The sequence below is a fragment of the Candoia aspera genome, chromosome 1, assembly GCF_035149785.1.
Source record: "Candoia aspera isolate rCanAsp1 chromosome 1, rCanAsp1.hap2, whole genome shotgun sequence".
NCBI lineage: Eukaryota > Metazoa > Chordata > Lepidosauria > Squamata > Boidae > Candoia > Candoia aspera.
Genome location: NC_086153.1, coordinates 175945685 through 175965647, shown reverse-complemented (window position 1 = coordinate 175965647; position 19963 = coordinate 175945685). Strand labels below are relative to the sequence as shown.

The following is a 19963-nucleotide window of genomic DNA, read 5'->3' as shown; positions in this document are numbered from 1 at the left end:
GTTCCCTATCGATATTCTGCGGCATTCACTTTTCCGCAAAGATTGGCAACCTTTTGCTTGCATGTCCTTTGCAGACTAAAACACACTCATACTCCCCAATTAAACTTAAAAAAAATGGATGGAATCTCACAGTGTCCTCAACTTTTGTAAGATTTCTGCATTCTCATAGATCTTAAGATCAAGATTTTAATTTCCATAGGATCTGAAAATATTACCAAGCCCTAACTTACCCTACCTATAGGATTGATAATCATGCAGATCAGACATACTAACTTAGACAGATTCCTAATCAGGGTCCCATACCTATATTTGTAAATATTATGTGGATTCACAGCCCCAAATGTTATGTGGAGATAATGCGCCACAGTATGTTCTTTTTATAACGGTGTTATAATCAGTACTGTTACAGAGTTTAAAATTTATGTGGGAAAATTCTGTTGCTCAAGGCTTTCCCTCTCTCTTCTTGTTTCTTTGGTTTTCTGCCCAGGATAAGAACGCATTGCATCTCTATTCTGTGAATGGAAAGCATTTGGGCTCTGAGAGCTTGAAGGAAGACGTGTCAGATCTTTGTGTGACTGGAGAATATATTGTAATGGGGAGTCTACAGGGATTTCTGTCCATAAGAGATCTCTACAGGTAATGATTAGCTTGAAAAGGAAGGAAGACTGTTTCCAATGACCTGTAATTTTGACAACTTCAGTGCTTGGGGGCCTGAAATTACCCTGTGATCAATCAGCAGTTCTTGATTTATATGATCATCCTGTTCCAACTGCTATTGTTTATATGGAAGGAATCCCATGATCTGAATACCTAGACAGACAGAAACAATTTAATTCCTTGCTAGTTATGTGCTGCTTACTAGCTTGAGCTCTCATGTGATTTCATTAGCTACTAACCATGCTTCAAAATCATCAGGAAACAATCTTTCTGATTCCCAACCAATTTCTAAAACAACATTCCTGATTTGTGTTTTATTGATGGTTACTACTATTTTGTCCTTTTTCTCTTTTCCATTCTAAATGTTTAAACAGAGCAGTTTAGACAGAGAAATAACAGTTAGTTATTTCATAGTATAATATGTTTATACTATGTTGCTGTTGCTACTTCTCTAAAGTAAATGACAGAAGTTTGATCTCTGCTGGAATAGACTAGTAAGGTTGATGAATTGAACTGGCCCAGAAGGAAAGGTTTAAAAATTATGGTATCAGTCTTGGTCACAATCAGTCAATGCCTTTGAGGAAATCTTGGAATGCTGTCCTTTTTTCCATATTTAACATGCCATAGGTACAAATGTCAAAACAGAGACCCAGCACATAATGCTTTTTAAGACTTGCTGGTAGATGTCAGCAATCTCAACTTTTAGTATAAACTGCCCATTGAATGTTTTTCTGTCTGTTGTAAATAATAGATGTTCGTTATCTCTTTATTTCAGCCTGAGCCTTAGCACCCCCCCTTTAGCCATGCGGCTGCCAATTCACTGTGTCTCTGTTACCAAAGAGTTCAGCCACATTCTGGTGGGCCTCGATGATGGCAAGTTGATTATCGTTGGCGTTGGGAAGCCAGCAGAGGTAAAACCTACCATCAAGAACTTTATCTACCGAACAGTGGGAAGCTCATTTATTTCTGCTTTCCGGCTGAGCAAGCGATCGCTTCTGTGGCAGGGCAAACCTCAGAGCAAATTTGAGCTTTCAAAGGGGAAGAAATAATTTCCAAGACATTCTTAGAGATTCTTTAACAGGCCCTCTGCTTGGAAAAAGAGAGAGAATGTAGAGGGGAACCCATGGGGAAAAGGAGGTGTGCTGAACTAACGTACAGTTTTTATTGACTTAGATTGAGTGCACTAATGGTGCTTTCTAACTGGACTGAACTTGCTTAGTGCCACCTGCTATTTAATATTTAATTCTCAACATTAACTTGTCACCACAGTTTACAATGAATGACATTAGCTTCCAGAAGAGCACTGAATAAACAACAGTGGGCTACTTTGGAACACTACTGGGGCTTTTCTTAGCTGCATTCATGCTTCATTAGAAAAAAACACCATTAAGGATCCATCTTTTTTGTTGCTTATTAGACTTATGCAAAGGGCAGTGCTCTCATTTCACTCGATGATGGATGCAAACTACTTGGATGCCAGCTTCAGTTATGCAGTGTTTATTGGGCATGTCTTTTAGTCCACTGCACAAAAAGGGTGTCACCAAAATATTTCTTAGAGCAACTGAACCAAAGCCCTTCGGTGGCAACCTGAGCTTTCTGAACTGATGGGATACTCCATTATGGCGTCTGTGAATATGACTCTCCTAATTTCAGAGAGATGCCCACTAGTATTTTCTTAACTCAAGCAAACTTCTGCACTAACCTCTTCAGAAGAAGCCAGGAAGTGACTGATGCTTACTGATTCTTGAGGACGATGTAAAAGCTTTGCAGTTTGTCCCTCAAATGTTGCATTGGGGGAACTGTCTAAGCCCTTTTCAAATCTCTGGAATATTTGGCATTGACTGCCTCTGATCCAGGTCATAACTGGTGTCTAAACCAATCACTAGAGGAAGTCAGAGATAGTCAAATGTTGCACTATTATCTGGATTAGATAAATCATTTATGAATGTTTTGCCAAAAATATTGTGTGTTGTTTACACCACAAACTAGTATGCCTTTAATTGCACAGCCTGGGCAGGTCATTTGGTTGTTGACCTAGCCTTTGAGTCTTTTTTATTTATTTATCGCATTATAAATTACATTATTTTACACTAATTATTTGCACTGATTAAGATTAATTTAAATGCGTATAGGTTTTGTACCATAAGCATTTTCTTCTTCTATTTCCTGTTGCTGCTGTTATATAGAATCCTAACCCTTTTCCAAACATTGTCAAGTGTTTTACCCCTAAACTTTAGGGTGTAAAGTCTATGTACTCACTTGCAGTTTGGTCCAAAGCATATTTGGAAGAAGACTACCTAGTTAGGTTGTTCAATCTGCAACCTTAAACAAAATTGGTTCTTTTATAGAGGTTCTTTTTCTGTTTATATTTTAAAACCAAATAACAACAGAAGACACCATCATCTTGGTATCTAAATTCTATTTTCTTCAGCCTACAAAGCTTTTTTAGGAGCAGAGATGCCTCTGTAAAGTCACTTGACAATGTGATCCTTTAACGATCTATATGAGAGAATTCTACTTTGTGCTCTTTATGTGTTTTCCCTAGGATTGTCCAAACACTGAAATATTTTAGGAATAAATTGCCATTGTGTTGTGTATATGTGCTCTATTTTTTTACTGTCTGCGTTTCTGTAGAATCATCTGAAGTTTTTATTTAATTTATCCCCCTTATCCCGCTTTCCCCTTCCTTTTTGTGTCTCTGGCTTACTTTAAACAGATGCGTGCTGGCCAACTCTCCCGAAAATTGTGGGGTTCAAGCAAAAGGATCAGTCAGATTTCATCTGGAGAAACTGAATATAATACTCAAGATTCCATGTGATATCTGCTCCTGTCATCTCTTGGGATTCCATACCTTTATTTAAAGTTCAAGTCATACCTCCGACTTTCTCAGTTACGTTGCAACTATAGCACAATTTCCACAGGCACATATGCATATTAGTCTACAACGTCTCTTGTTTTTGTAGTTGTGCTAAGTAGAAGCAATAAGCTAATTCAATCCTTTTAAACACATTGTGTGGCAGGCAGGCAGGCAGGCAGATAGATAATTGTAAGCATGGATGTATATATGTGTGTTTTAAAGTGAATGTTGAAAATTTAACTGTTGACATTCATATGAGAACGCCAACAAACGGGTGAATTTTATGACTATCAGCAATGCAAACTTAAGTGTTGTGACAGTCACTAAATTTGCCTGCAATTACTGACAGTTGGACATGAATGTCAAAATCAATAATTTGTGGATATCCATTATAACACTATTCTGCTCTCTCCTTTACACAACTCGCTGCTTTTTTTTTTTTTTGGCATAATAGAACTCACAGTTTATGTTCAAAGTGGCTTGGCCATTGGAGAGGTGGCTGCTGTCATGCCAAAAAAGAATCAGAGATCTAGTTTTTAAGACCTCCTTGACAAAAGGAGGCATCTGGATCTTGGTCAATGTCTCTAAGTTATTTAACAGATACAAATCAAACAAAACAATTCATTTTTTAAAAATCTCCAATGCCTTTTTAGTTCTTGGAAACTGAATGTGAAATTTATTTAAACCCACTTATTTAAGGGGGAAGATGGATTGCTTTCAGTACAGCCTGCTCTACTCAGAAGTCAGTTTTCTGGAACAGATCTGTTGCATGGGTTGAATGTCCAAGTTCAATAGTTAACACATGAAAATAAATGGCAACTTAAACAAATAAAGGAGTAGCAGGTGAACTCTTAATACTGTGGGATTCAGCACAGCGATTTTTAAAAAGTCCTTCAGGGTATCTGATTCAGCATTATAAAATGGTAACTGAAACCACTTTTTGCAGCTAAAAGTTAAATTTGAGCACTTGATTAATGTATTCCATGCACAGGAACATTGGGATGGTCCTTCCACAGGCCTGATTCTACATTTGCAGTAATGGGGAAAGGGAGATCCCACAGACAGGCCTAGGTAGATCTTTTGGCCTGGAGATAGTAGCTCAGCAGCTTTGCTTGGTTCTTTAAGGGTCAGGATGCATGCACATGACTGAATCTCATCTCACATGTCTGAAAAAGTTACCAGTGCTATGCTGTTAATGGCAATCATTTTTGTAATGGGAAGAAATCTTCATCACAGAGTCATAGTATAGTAACATTTCTTAACTGTTGAAAATTATTTCAATGATGGGAAACGTAAATGAATGAATCTAAACATCACAAATATCTATCTGTTCTATATTTCTCCAGGTTTTTTTTTTTATTTGCAGAATGTGAACTGTAATCTTAGATGAGGGTTTATTTTTTAAAAAATTGAAAGTTAAATATAGGCCATTGTGTAATGGGGAAATGATGCAATTTTAGTTTTAGTTGCAGATTATTTGAATGAGAATGTTCTGATCTCCCAGTCAAAGAACATCTTTTTGTTAGAATACCTTACTTTTTTATGATTTTGTGTTCATTGTTGTGAGAAAAATTGCAGGCATATCAAGATCAGATTATATTAATATCATATTCCAGTGTGCTATATACACTTAATGCAAGTGGATTTATAACTTTCCCCCAGTTCCTTTGAGGCATAAAAGTTAATGAACTACAGGAGAAACACAAAAAAATATGGAATTAATCCTTAATTTTGGGTTGAAATTTTACAGACCTTATCACTGATATGAAATTCATTAATTTTTGTTCTTACTGTTTTTTTCAAAGACTGTGCTGTCTGTTTCTATGCTTAGATACATACATTTTTAAATACCTTTCTGAAGTCTAAGGCTTCAATCTTTTACTTCCTTACGGAGCAGTAAGACTAACTGAAGTTAATGGGACTAATACAGGATTTTCTAGAAGAAATGTTAAATTTTACTATTTTTGAGTGTGAAATAATTATGGGCAAAAAGCACAGATTTGGGGTTATTCTTAAAGTTAAGCAGAGTCTGGCCTGTTTAGTACTTGGATGGAAGACCTTGCAGGAATTCTAGAGTCATGGAGTAGATTAGGAAGTTGAAAACAAACCCCAGAATAAGGCAACTGCAAGCCACTTCTGTATTGTTGCCAAGAAAGCGATATAGATGTATCCGTGAGGTCACCAGAAGTTGAGCTCTAATCAAAGATGACTTGACTTTTTCAACAATCTTATATATTGGACAGAAGGGACTAAAGAAAGGTTACACAAGACTGAATTTCAAAAGATGTTAAAGATGTGTGAGAAAGTTGGAATGGAAAACAGCAATACCAAAGATAATCACAAAGTGTTTGATGTTTTTGATGTGAAGGTGGGTTATGAGAATTAAAAAACTGAAGGATTATTAATTGATGTCGCAGATTGAATCATTTCTTTAAAAACACGTAGATGCCATAATTAAATATGGGACTGCATGTAAAGGATGTTTTAGGGCATTATATTAATGGTTTTCCAATTGTATATTTGATATGTGTATATTTGAAATGTTTTTAAAACTTCAGAGAGATTTCAAGTGAGCCAATTCAAAGACTCCAGCCCAGGAAACTAGAGTAGTTAATGGATATTTTCCATATGCAGCTCTCTCTTACATGAGCTTCAAAAGGCCTCTTGCTGGAAATTTCTCAGCTATTTGCCAGAGCCTATGGAACCTTTTGACTTCTTGGAGACCATTTATAATTTAAAAAATGAAATGTTGGGCTATATCCAAAAAGGGGAGAGTAACCATATTTTTAAAATAGCCTTTTATTGGGAGCAGGCAGTGAAAGCCATCCAAATGTTATTTCTATGTGCGCTATGATTATTTATTTATTTAACTTAAGAAACGCAAAAGACTGACTTGAAAGAGTTTCTGGGCTCTGTCTTAGGTTAGGCTAAGAATAGTTTTGACAATTTGTTTAGTAATTTTAATTCCTGTTTTTAAAATTGTATTTTATATATTTATTCATGTGCTTCTTTCAGGATGCTGAAAGTGGCTTAAGATGGATTTATTAGCCATTTTAACAAAAATATATGAGACGAAATATCAGATGTCATAAATGCAATTACTAGTATAGAGAATGACCACCTGAAGTAATGGCAATATTTGCTTTTTGTAAAATGTGCTTTGAGGGAATCAACACTGTAAAAAAATAGCGATGCCATGAAGTACTAAAACACTATCACAGAAAATTCACATTTTGCTTCCAAAGATACTTCATAATTGGTGCTCTCTATACAAAATGTGGGTGATACTTTCAAATGTTCCATAGCATACGAGAGAGGGTCCCAAAATAAAAATTTAAAAATTCACAGTCACTTTGGACGCTAAACACAGGTAGATGGAAGTAAGACAACTCGCCTTCTGAAATCCACAGTCCCTCAAGGCAGAACTCGGTCAGGAGGAATATTTGAGCTTCCCAGCCCTCCTCCAACATTGAGGGAGCCTAAGTAGGAAAGATGCTAAACCCTGTGTTCAAAACTGGGAATAAGCTAGTTGGTGGAAAAAGCAGCACCTGGCAGGGGTTTGTAGGTGAGACTTTGCTGCCGTGGAATGGAGAAATGCCCTCCTGCTAATTTTCATTTGTATTTCCCTTTCTCCCATCCCTGTTATCTTGGCCCAGATACCCTGTTGGGAGCAGGTGTCTGCAGCACTAGTGTCCAGCTTACTTCCACGGAGACATTCCTAGGACCAGAGCATTGCAGGAATGGTTATATTTGTTGACTTTAATCTGTGAAAATTGTACATAAGCATTCTGTGGTGTTCTTCCGACTGGTGTTCCCACTGGTGCCTTTGAATTGGGTTTGATGCCTGGTGGCTGTAGGGACAGATGCTTGCTACCTTGTCTGTCTTTAGAAATACCCTCAGTATATGTATTCTGAATAGATTAAATGTTTTCTTACCTGTATGTCATACATTTGAATATGGGAAAGGTGCAGGAGTGCATAAGGTGAAAAGATGGCATGGAAGATCCACATTAAGAATGTAGAGTGAAGTTGTGCTCTGTTTAAAATTTTGCACAGAGGTTTGCTTTTCGGAAAGTGAGGCTGTCATGCTTGATTCGTTGCTTTACTCAGAGAACAAATATTGTTTTATCTTCTTTGGGCATTTGCAAAAAGGGGAAATAGTTCAGCATCTTTACTCAGTCATTTAACTGCTGCTGTATTTCTGAAGGCTACCCTAAAGGCTTTAGACACAGTTTAACAGAATTATAATATAGCTGATTGAAATCAAGCAGACTTGGATGGTGGCTAGAATAGATGATGGTGGTGGAGTGCTCTGAAAGGAACATTGATTGGTTATTTGGGAGTTTTCTGAAAGTCAGATTATAAATAAGGATCAAGGAAGTGACTGGTTGAAGGTGCCTGTTGCACACGGTATCAAGTTAATATTTCTCAGTATTTAAATCAGGCTTTTTTTAAAAAAGAAAAGAAAACAAAACAATTCAGTCTCAGTATTTGCTCAGTTTTCCCAGGAATGTGCTTAAGTTCAGACCAGTCAGACAAGGACAATGTCTGTATAATGCCTCTCAATGCTCCACATTATTCCTATGGCAGGGGGTCTAGAGGTACCTATGCATGTCCATGGTACTCACGATGTTCGTAGTATTTACATGCCAGTGAAATCCATCATTGGAGGTTAGTAAGCCTCACGTAAAGCAGTACGAACCAGTTTCAGGAAAATGTATGTAGCTTTCAGTATTGTGCTGTGATATGTTGTAGAGAAACAATTTCCACTGTTAAAGCTTGCAACACCATTTTGCTATCAAAAATGCATACACCATTAATATGCATGAATTTTACCCAAATTTGATGCTATAAGAGAAAAAAAAGTATTGTTACTTGCAAAGGCAGGGTTTTTAGACTACCCTCCTTTAATGAAGAACTGGCCTTGGAAATTGTGCTGGTCCCAAACAATTTTCCTTTTAAAAAATTCAGCATTACACCTAATGTGTGCCTCTGCATTTGCTTAAAACATCACGCTTAAAGGTAAAAATGGAGCACGAAGCCTTCTGTATATAAGGGCAATGATAATCTAACGCTGATTATTCTGACAGTGCAATCTTGACGACAAATGCCAAAAATGCCTTCAGATTTTGGATGGAAGTGTTTTGATATAATTAAATTCCACCTAGCCATCATGGAATGTTAAAATCTATCTATTAATCTTTTGTGCAATATCTTTTCTTTATTTCTGGTGCTTTTAAGGTTAAATAATATTCTATTTGTATTAATGTTCCAATGATAAGGTTTAATAATTTTAAGCTTGTATGTATTTATGTATATTAGCTAACAGTGAATGGTTTCTGTACAGCATGGTGAGAAATGTTTTAAAATTTGCACTTTGTAGAATTTACAGATTTGTAATTTAAACCTTTTTAAAACACTTGCATACTTTGTACATAAAATGATTGTCAAATTAGCTTTGTATATAACAAAGTTTGAAGCCAATTAAATTAAAAAATGGACATATGACTAGTCTCCTAATGAATGATAGTTTCCTATATTCCAAAATACTGTGCCCCAAGCCAGATGCTTCCTCATGGATGGAGTTGGGAAATTCAAGCGTGCACATGCATTTTGCAGCCAGCACCCCTCATTCTCCAGGAGAAAATAAATTCAAATGGTTGCAATTCTGAGCCTTTGCTCAAAGAAGAGATTGGAGTATAAGTCTGGATGGGTGCAGTCTTTCTCTTGCCTGAAAAATGCCTAATTTGTATGTTTTCACTGCATTGTGAACTCCTTTAGAGTAAAGCATTGCAATTTACAGAAAATACTAGAAGTAATATTTAATTTTAGCAGGAAAATTTGTTCATTTCAGAAAGAACATTCTGTTGAATTGCTATCACTTGGATGATTTCAAAAAGTTAGGACACCTTTTACAGTTAGGCAAAAAATGAAGCACTCCACTTAACACTAGCTCATGGATTATATTAAAAAATCAGCAGCAGTTGGTGGGGGGCAGACCACCTATCATGCAACCCCACAAGTATTCTATTTATTCCATTTACAAAGGGACAAAAGCCACCCAGAGTCATTGGGAGTCAGGCGCCATACAAGTTTAATAAATTATGGTTGATCGCACAGTCAGCCAGATGTTTTGCCTGGATTTGGCATTTTTGTCCATCGAATCCTTTCCAAGGACCTGGGATAGGTAGATGTTGTTGTTTAATAATAGTAAAGGTATCGCAGGATATAAGCTGTTCCAAGTAAAGCTGCCTTTTGCAATTGACTGATGGTGATTTTATCAATGCCAATGGTGTTCAAGTAGTGCTCCAGATGTTTTGGAATTGCACCCAAGGTGATTATCATCATTTATTTTATCAAATTTTTAACACTGCCCATCTCCCCCCACAATCATCATCATCATACACAACAACATGAAATCACAGCTGCCAGTTCTTTAGCTGGTACTGGCGTTCAATCACATTGTGTTCTTCCCAAGGAAGATGTCATAATGTACTGGCATAGTATACTGTATGTGTGGATCCAATTACGACATTAATATTATTATTATTCCTACTACGGGAAGAGGACAGTATTGACTCCTACAATCAGCTGTCTGAAGAGAATGTTGCAACTCTGAGCACAGCTCCCACTGTAAGAAGGACATCCTCTTCCCAAATTTGGATTTGTATTAAACTCCTCAATCCCTTAGTACTACTGAAATGTTAGGCATGAGAATAGCCTTTCCAAACTGTGACCAAAGGGTGAGAGAGGATTAGAGCCACCTTGGTGGAGGAATAAATCCAGATTTATCTAGAGAGACTACAAACAGGATAAATTAGCCTTATACAATATTCCCAAGGCCTCCAATTTGGACACCCCAACTTTTACCCCAGTTCTTAAATACACACCTTTGGTAGGGAGGAAGTCATAGGGTGTAACTAATGGGTCTTTACTAGTCACACAACATACATTTTCTTGGACTCTTCCAGAGCCTTTATCTATGTAGCCTTTATTGTTCTACTTACTCACATAGGTAAAGGTAAAGGTTCCTGTTTAGTCGTGTCCAACACTAGGGGGTGGTGCTCATCTCCGTTTCATGGACGAAGAGCCAGCGTTGCCGAAGACACTTCCGCGGTCATGTGGCCAGCGTGAGAGTCACGGAACACTTACCTTCCCACCGAAGTGGTCCCTATTTATCTACTCGCATTTGCATGCTTTCAAATCGCTAGGTTGGCAAGAGCTGGGGCGAGTGCGGGAGCTCACTCCGTCATGCGGCGCTCGGGTCTCGAACCGCCAAACTTGCAACCTTCCGGTCGACAAGCCTGGCATCTTAACCACTGAGCCACCACGCCCCCTTACATACTCAAACGTAAATTTCCCTTCCTCCATTCCTATTTATGTGCTGTTAAGGCAGCGTTGACTCTTAGCGACCAGATAGACAGACCTTCTCCAGGATAATCTATCTCCAACTTGGCCTATCTCTACTCCTGTCTACAGAGCTCCAGCTTGGAACATGAGGTGTTTGCACATTTCTGTAATCCAAATACAGTTCTACTGCACTGGCAGTTTTGTTGTGTTTCTGATAACCATTAACATCTATCTTGGACCTGAAATTTCTCTATCGGTTCTTAGCAAAGGGATCCTTCTAAACAGTGATCCCAAGATCTTATCCTGCAGTCTGTTAAACTAAGAGACAATCTACTCCCTGCCAACAATACAGAAGTTTTCTTTCACCTATCAGGACTGCTATTACAGACTGCTGCAATTCAGAGGTTAATTTAAGCTCTTTAAGATATCTTAAGTTACTATAGTACAGTAGCTGAGAAACTGAGCTGTGAGACAAAAGATGGCTGAAATGTTGCTTTTGTTATTACATAGCTTTAGGCAAACAACCTCCTCAAATCCACAGATGTAGGTGGGAAGGAGGTCCCAAGTAGTCCACTCCAATCTATTTAGCCAATCTACTATACTATTTGATGATGCCTCAAGTTATGCTTGAGAAACACTAGGACTTGAGCCTCAGTAGGGGCAGCCTGTCCATCCAGAAGCATCTGCTTGATAAAAGGAAAATATATTGCAGCTGTTTATTTACAAGAACTCTTTATTAGTATTTTCCAGAACTCAATTTTTCTGTTGAAAAAGAAGCTGTGGAAAGATGCTATCAGTCTGAGAGCCCGTCACCAGCGGTTTGCCCTTCTGATACAAGACTTTTTGGGAAGCAGGATTCTGCGCAGGAGAGGACGCTTAGAAAAATAATTACACAGTCTTGAGGCTCTCAGTTAACAGGAAACTGAAATCTGTTCCAAGCTCATGTTCTGTTGGGGCACACCCTCTGCACAGAACGACAACATATGAATAATTACTGACAAGTTTAAGAATGAAGTGTTGGAAGTCAGTACTGGTTTCTTAGACGTTTCTGACAATTCATTTGTTATATACCACTGGAGAATGTCTAGCAAACACACAGACTCTTATCACCTGTACAAATATATTCCTATCACAAGGCAGTCCTCTAACAACAATCTCCATCACATGTTAGAATTCAGTGGTGTGTGGAAATTGCTGGTCATTAAGAAAAACGTCTCAATAGATATTGATGTCCTATGAGATGGCTTCGCTTGAGCGGTTTCTGTGCACATGGAACACAGGCAGGAAGAGTGGAGAGAAAGGATAATGAAAGTAGTACTGATCTAAATGGTTCGGTGAAAAGGATGGAGGGACAATCCTCTTATTGTCATCTACCAGTGACGGGGACTAGCAAGGTAAGTGGGACACCCTTGGGCAGAGACGACAATGAAAGTGGTGCAGCTTAGTATGTCTGAGAAGGCAAAGCCCTGAGAGGGCTGCCCTTTGGAAAGACAAATGCCAGAGAATTTATATGAGTTTCACTAACACCGCTGGTAATTAGGGCCAGTCTTCAGATTGTGTTGGACTGCCTTTTGTAGCTCATGCTTAGTCTCTGGATTTGAAGCGAAGGCACAGAATAGGTCTCCCTTTTACCTCACAAACAGCCGTGCCCCGGTTTTCCCTTGCAGGGTAGCTCTGTCTCCTTCCACGAGCAGCAGCGATCCTTCACGTAAGCCCTTCATGGGTGAGGACCAAAACGTGTGGTTAAACACAGGGGAGCAATGGGCAAACTCTCCTCCTTGAAAAGTACTGATAGGGTCAATCAAGTCTGAGACCAGCAGTGGCTGCACAAGTGTGGTGTGAACAAGTACTAACTTGTGTTGTATACCAGGAACACCATGACACAGATAGAATCTCTGCCAGAATCAGTCCACTTGTATTTTCAGTACACCAGATTGACTATATGAAGTGTTTAATTCTTCTCAGGAAGGTACGCTAAAGATCAGTAGCACGCTGATGCTACTGTAGTAGTGGGTGGGAATGTAGTGGTCTCAGTCTGAATCACTGCCATACTCTCAGTAGAGCTGGGGAATGCCTTGGCTGAAAACTGTGGAAAGCCACTGGCCATCCTTGAATTGATTCACACATTCCACTAAGCTGCAGCGTGCTTCCGCAGACACAACATATTGAGCCATAAGCCCTTATTTGCAAGCCAGAATGGCTAGATTCATAAAACGTACTAATCCAAACCTAAAAAAATAAATTATGGCTTTAATGGAATGGGTAGCCCATGGAAGATGAGGTTCCCATTTCAGGCTAAGACTTATTTAGTGTGTTGTATGAAGCCACACATCTCAAGGGTTAGCATAAGGCATAGCAGGGTTCTGTATTCTTAAATGTCCATTTATTTATGTTTTAGACAAGGACTTGGCCATGTTTTGAAGGGGTTGTGGACAAGTTCTATTTGGTAGGATTTAAATTCTGAGAGGTAAAATTCCACATCTCTGCAGGATAGCAGATCAAGGAAGGCTTGTGTACCTGGACTCAGAGTTGCGGCCAAAGAGACTTGCTGCAATCTGTTCATGGTCCACTTCATATTTTCTCCAGTTGCCCACGCTCTAGTCAATCTTTAACCAAACCCAGAATTTAGGGATCAGCAATTTTAACATTCTGTAAGTGACATCTGGGTCCAAGTAATCTGGCTTTAAGGCATATTCTTAAGAATGGTCAAATGAATCAAGATGGGAGGGAAAACCAAGAAGTACTCACTAACACTGGAGGTGTGTCTGGTTCTTCATGAAACTGCATAATCCTTTTTTCACGAGTTTCCTAGAATAATAGCACAGCATTATCGGGTGTTAGGAAGAGATCACAAAACTCTAAAGCAAATATGTTAACAAAAGGGTGGTGTAAAAAAAAGTCATCCTGTTTACAAACCTGCTGCATGGCCTCCAGTGTGGCTCTCAAAATCCCTAATCAGTTTTATCTCCTTGTACTAATAGTATGACTAGATGCCACCTACAGATTCCATCTTAAGCTACAGTTAGTGGTTTTTAGATTGTTTTGCGTTAAAACCTACCCTGTGGTTTGTGTACTGTATTTAAAAAAGGCAGGAAAGCCATAGTTTAAAACTTTTGTTTTTCTAGCCTTTTTTAAGCACTCAGCTTCTCCTTCAACTTGAAATATGCTACAAAATACCCTCATATACTTGCTCCCATGTCCATGGTAAACGTCCCTGGAGATGTCCTCTGGTTTCCTACAACTGGCTGCATTCTGGACTAAGCCAAAATTAGACAAACTATGTTACAACTTAGTGTGTTGTGTCTATTCAGCCACCATGGTGGTGGTAATTGGTTTGTCAATTCAGACACCAAACTGTATTTACATATAAATAATAGCAAATGCACTTTCCACTGTGTTTCTCAGTTCCAGTTTCCTCGTGACCACAAACCAACATTCTGCTGTTTGATGTAATCTCTGGATTCAGTCATTAATGCCTCCCATCTCATCCAAAGAACATGGCTTCAACCATTAATATTAATGCCCTCACGCCTATCCAAAAAACTTGGGGATAATAGAGTTCCATCATGCACTTCTAAGCATTGCCAATAAGTGGTTTTTTTGTTTTGTTTTGTTTGCTATAATACCATGCTGAAGTGCTAGAACTGCTGTCAAGAGATTGGCTATTTACCCCCATATGAGTGCTACTGACATCTGGGTCCAAGTAATGTGGATTGATGTTGAAAGGGACCAATCTGAGAGCTGTCAAAGAAGGTGGATACACAATGGGCATGTCATTAGTTGTGTTGATGCTGATAGTTGCTATGTTGGTTCCTGCACTGGATCCAATGTATGGGATCCCATCCTGTAAAAAACATGGAATACAATAATGAGGCAACCTTTAGTGCTTATAAAAATCTTCAATTCAAAAATCTGAAGATGACTTGAATAGGACCACACAGTTCTACCTCTTTTTTAAATAGAGCACGTGAGGTGAATGATTATTAGTACAGAAGCCTTTCCCAAAATGATGTTCTCCAGATGTGTGGGACTAAAACACATTAACCCAGCATCCTACTAAAAATACAAATGTTGAAATATTGAGTAGATAATAGGGAGGGTAGGCACAGAACAGATTTTACAGAGCATAGGATAATAGGGAAGGGAGCTACACAGTCATGTAGGTACAGAACATAGATTTTTCCATTTTAAGATACCGAGATGAACATCTTACTTAAAATCCAGACCTTTCTTAGCCTGAAAAGCTATTCATAGTTAGTAAGTGCACTCCGCCTGCAAATTTCTCTCTTCACCACGTTTTAAACTTAAAATCACAAGGAGACTGTCAACTCGGTACTAAAGATCTTTGTAATGCAAATGAAGACATGCAAATCTGAAATGTGACAATTATAGTTAAGCTGACCATCCTATACATGCAAAGTGGGATGTAAGACGTGAAGCTTTATTGAACTCAAATCACATCGACACCCAAGGTGTCCTTGTCAAAATTCTAAAGAATAAAAGTATATATTGAAATTTCATTAAAGTCTAGGGTGGCAACGTTGCATGCTCTGTACTCCATTTTATTCTGAAGTTAGGATTCGGGTTGCTACCTGAACTCCATTGCCTGCAGACAGATCCTATCATATGTTACAGCAAATCAACGACAGACTTTGGGGTAGGAAATCTGACTCCAGAAGATGTGGATGGAAGGGTGAAACTTCACAAGGATTATCCTGTGTCTGGGTATTCCTGGACATCTTCTTCTTTTTGTCTTTGAAATGTGATCCAACCAGGATATTTAAATACCAAAAATGGTCCAGGATGTGGCTCATTATAGTACTGGTGGCTTAGGACCTACTGACTTGCAGCAACAAACGGAGGGGGAGGGGGAGGGGGAAGAGAGGGAAGGCAGGCAGGCCTTTTTCACTTTTACAAATTTAAGCAGACTTCCTCCCTTGCAAGAGAAGCCATTGTGGACAAGCTGGTGGCTTCCAGCTTCATCTGCACTGAGAAACCACTTCTATCATTTCTCAGGTGACTGAATATGTTGAAGAACAGAATGCAAACGCAGCCACTGCTTAGAGCAACATACAAATTAAGTCTTTCCCTGCCTGCTTCAGAATACGATGCTAAACAGAGTCAAGGAATGTAAGTTCTTGTGACTCAAGAGAGGACACTGTTTGACAGTCATCCAAAATATGCAGGAAATTAATCGAGCTGTAATTTTGATTTTTTTTCTTTTTTCTATTTTACCCCTTAAAACTCCAGCCTGTCCTTTCCAGGAAAGGCCCAGGACACTTTTGGAGAGTGACCCACAAGTTTCCACACAAAGTCTGACCTGGCCTTCAAGTCCACAAAAGCTGTACAATCCTAGACCACAGAAAGACTGCTCCCATAGTGGCAAGCATAGTTTCAGCTCCAGCTGCTGAAGTCTCGTTCTGCTGAATCCACCCCTTTAGGGCTTGAGAGACAGAATGCATGCTGAGACACAAAAGCAGGCAGAAATAAATACGTTCTGTGCAGCATCCTGTGCAAAGCCTATTACTGTATATATAACACTCCTCTCCCCCAGAATACACTCTTTTTTGAAAGGTAAAATAGAGTTATAGTACATGCTACTATACTGATGGGAAGCCAGTGTGATAGGCCAGCTTTAATTCCTTGCATCATTGCCTAACCCTGTTTGGCCTAAGTATGGCACACATGGGCTGCAACAATCCAGGTGACCACTATACCTCAGCAGAGAGAGCAGTGTTTCTCAACCTTAGCAGCTTTCAGATGGGTGGACTCCAACTCCCAGAATTCCCCAGCCAACCTGGCTGGCTGAGGAATTCTGGGAATTGGAGTCCACCCATCTGAAAGCCACCAAGGTTGAGAAACACTGAGTTAGGGTCTTCTGTATCTCTTTGCAGCCATCTAGTGGTCACCTGGATCTTTGTAGCCCAGACCTTGTAGGCATATTTGGATGTCAAGCAGTTGCCACAGGACCATCTGAGGGACAGTGGAAGTACTGAGAAAGGACAGAGACTCCAGGGGAGCCAGTAGAAAGCACCAGATTTCTTCTTCAGATTACAGCAAAGACAACTGCATATTTACTGTTTAATAAACCAAAATGCAATTAAAGCCTCCCTTTGCTCTCCACATTTTTCAGTAGAAACTGCAGGGAGAACATTCCCAATAAACAGCTGTAGACCTTTGTATTATGATCCAGCAGAGCTGACTCAAAAGATGGCTCTCTCCAAATTGTTAAAATTTCACCAGGGTGCTAAAATCTTTCTAGATTTCTATGATTCTTCATGGTGGGAACCTTCTCATGATTTTAGGGAAGAAATGGTACAGTTGGTCTGCCCTTAAACGTCTGTTGGATGTCCTAATGCTGATTGTGCTGTGCTCCCCAATCTGATGCGTGCTGTTATGATGAATGGCATGCAGCTGAGGTTAAATTCTGCACTGTTGGGGAAAAAAACAGGACTCCATTCTCCTACTTTATCTTTGTTTTAGAAGTGTTCCACCACATACTCATTAGCAAGTTGAGGAATGCATGGAATAATCACCTCTAATGCTTAAATCAGAAAGACAGAATACACACAAAGAACAAGAGTCTCAAAAAGGACTCCCTAGGGAGCTTAACACATTCTCTCTTTAATACTGCTACAACTTATGAGCAAATACCATACGTTTGTTTCAAAATTGCTTAACTGCTGGTTTACACTACCTCAAGAACACGTTTCCTGATTGGCTGTATCAAATCATTGTCATAAAGAGCTTTCAAAAGACGGAAAGTATTGCCACCACCTACAGGAAGAGAGAGAACTGTTTGATCAAGTTTATTCATTATTTGGGTCCACATACAGTGCATCCTACGTGTAGCTACGTAGAAGTAAATCCCACTGAGTTTAAGGGGACATATATTTTCAGATGAATATGTATAGGGTTACATCCTAGCAGGACAAATCACACCTATACCCAAGGTGTCCTTGCCAAAATTCTAAAGAATATACATATACAGTATGTGTGTATGTGTGTGTGTGTGTGTATATATATATATACACACACACACACACACACACACACATACAAATTTCATTAAAATCTAGGGCAGCAACTGCTGGCAAAGTTGCATGATCTGTACTCTCTATTATTATGAAGTTAGAATTTGAGTTGCTACCTGAACTATATGATCCTATCCTACATTACAGCAAATCTATGACAGACTTTTGGGTGTGAAATCTGACTCTGGACTCTGAGTTAAATGAGTCTTCTTCTCGTGTTGCCCACAGAGGCCACGTGAGAGCCTGATCCTCGGGAAAGTGGAGATGTTTTATGAGTTTCTATCCCTTATTACCCCACCATTCCAAGTCCACTGATGCAGGCAACTGGGGTTCAAGGAGGTTCTACTGGCTGTATCAGGGATACTTAAAATCTTAACTGCAGGATCTGTGGTCTTATTCCTGATCACCTCTGGAATGGAAGCAAAAGGTTTTTGCTGCATAGAGAGTCCAGATGGTAAATGTTATCGGTGAGAGAGAAGGATCATCTGTGTGTTGACTCTGCCCACCTCTAGCATGTGATCTGGGCATTGATATATGCCCAGAATCAGGTGGTCTACAGACAAAGTAAGTTCCTCTTCCCTGATGTAGACTCAACTATGCTAAATAGACCATAGTCTGGCTCAGTGTAACACACTTGTCCAAAGGTGAGTAAGGCTATAGCCTGAACATAATTTTTAGTTGTTAAGGCACAGCTGTCTTGCGGGTACACATAGACCGAAAACCAGTATCCAGGACTGCTGAAGTATTCTGAATAGAAGACTCGATGTTTCTACCATAATACTTAGAAATCAGAAGTAGAGTTCAGAGGTCTCTTTACTAAGCCACTACCTTTGCCTTTTTGTACCTTATCCTATCCTTATCAAGAAGGCAGTGTGTGTACAAGTACTTTCAAGGGACTAATATTTACCAATGAATATTGCCTCAGCTTTTCTTACAGCTTCTCTTGGATCGCTTGATTCATGGATACTGTCTAGTCCATAGCCTAAGGAGAAGATAAGAGGCTTCATGTAAATCAGTAAGCTACAATGGTGCACCATAACAGAATTTGAAAGCAAGGTGTTCCTAGATCAGAGACACAGTCCTGGCTGAGAACTAAAGTACTATAATGTCATGAATACTGATGGCAAGCAGGAGGGGGCCTCTATCCAGGGGGGAAAACACATGCGTAGTACTGAGGAATTAAGCAGCCATTCAAAGAGACACAGATCAGACCTGCCTTAACTTTTGGGGTTTATCTGTCTGGGTTTTCCCACGCTTCTTCAGTTTGTTAGGATTTTCTGTCTTATGTAGCAGTAATAAACACTAGAGACCTATTCCTCGTCTCAGCATGATTCCTGACTGTTAGGACATATAATGAATTCATGACCAAAAGACTCATTAGGAAATAGCAGTCCTTGGAGAAAGTTTCATACCTGTGCAGAAAACAGGAAGCTGAAGAAAGCATACTAAATAATGTGGGATATTGTTGCTATGGCCATCCAGAACATCCTTGCTAGCCCCCTTAGCCTCCATCATCAACCAAAGAATTGGATCAAACCCTGGATAGTCTGGAGGATGGCTGCTCTGGCTAAGTTACAGTGAAACTTAGCAGCCCCAGAGTTTTGGAAAAAAGGCCTAGTCAACAACAGTTCTGGTGACTGTGAGAAGGAAGCCAGTTTTGAATAGCAAAGAGCTGAATTCTGGGGTGGGGGGGATAATTGTTTTCAGGAGCTGCTGATTGCTTCTCTGCAGCTCAAGTGCTTTTCACCCAGCCTGTATCATAAAACACAGAAGTAAAACACAGAGAAGCAGATAAAGCAGTATTTCTCAACCTCAGCAACTTTAAGATGTGTGGACTTCAACTCCCAGAATTCCTCCAGCCAGGGAGTTGAAGTCCATACATCTTAAAATTGCTGAGGTTGAGAAACACTGAGATAAAGTTTGCACTCTGGTGCTATTACTTGACCTACTGAGAAGAATCTAGTTCATTGGCCATGGCCTGCCAGAACCTAAGCCCTCTTGTTTTAACTTCTGCCCTTGGTTTACAAACGGAGTAGAATTATTGGGCATTTCACAAGCCACACTA

At 39.4% G+C, this 19963-nt stretch overlaps 1 protein-coding gene across 1 annotated transcript in view; it reads left to right on the top strand.

Annotated features, from left to right (window-relative positions):
- NBEAL1 (neurobeachin like 1) overlaps positions 1 to 9022 on the top strand; it is a 103053-nt gene extending 94031 nt beyond the window's left edge. The window contains exons 53-55 of the mRNA XM_063317976.1: positions 488 to 636; positions 1433 to 1568; positions 3374 to 9022. Coding sequence (XP_063174046.1) covers positions 488 to 636; positions 1433 to 1568; positions 3374 to 3475 — 387 coding nt within the window. The 3' untranslated portion in view covers positions 3476 to 9022. The remainder of the gene's footprint in view (positions 1 to 487; positions 637 to 1432; positions 1569 to 3373) is intronic.
- The last annotated feature ends 10941 nt before the right edge of the window (positions 9023 to 19963 follow it).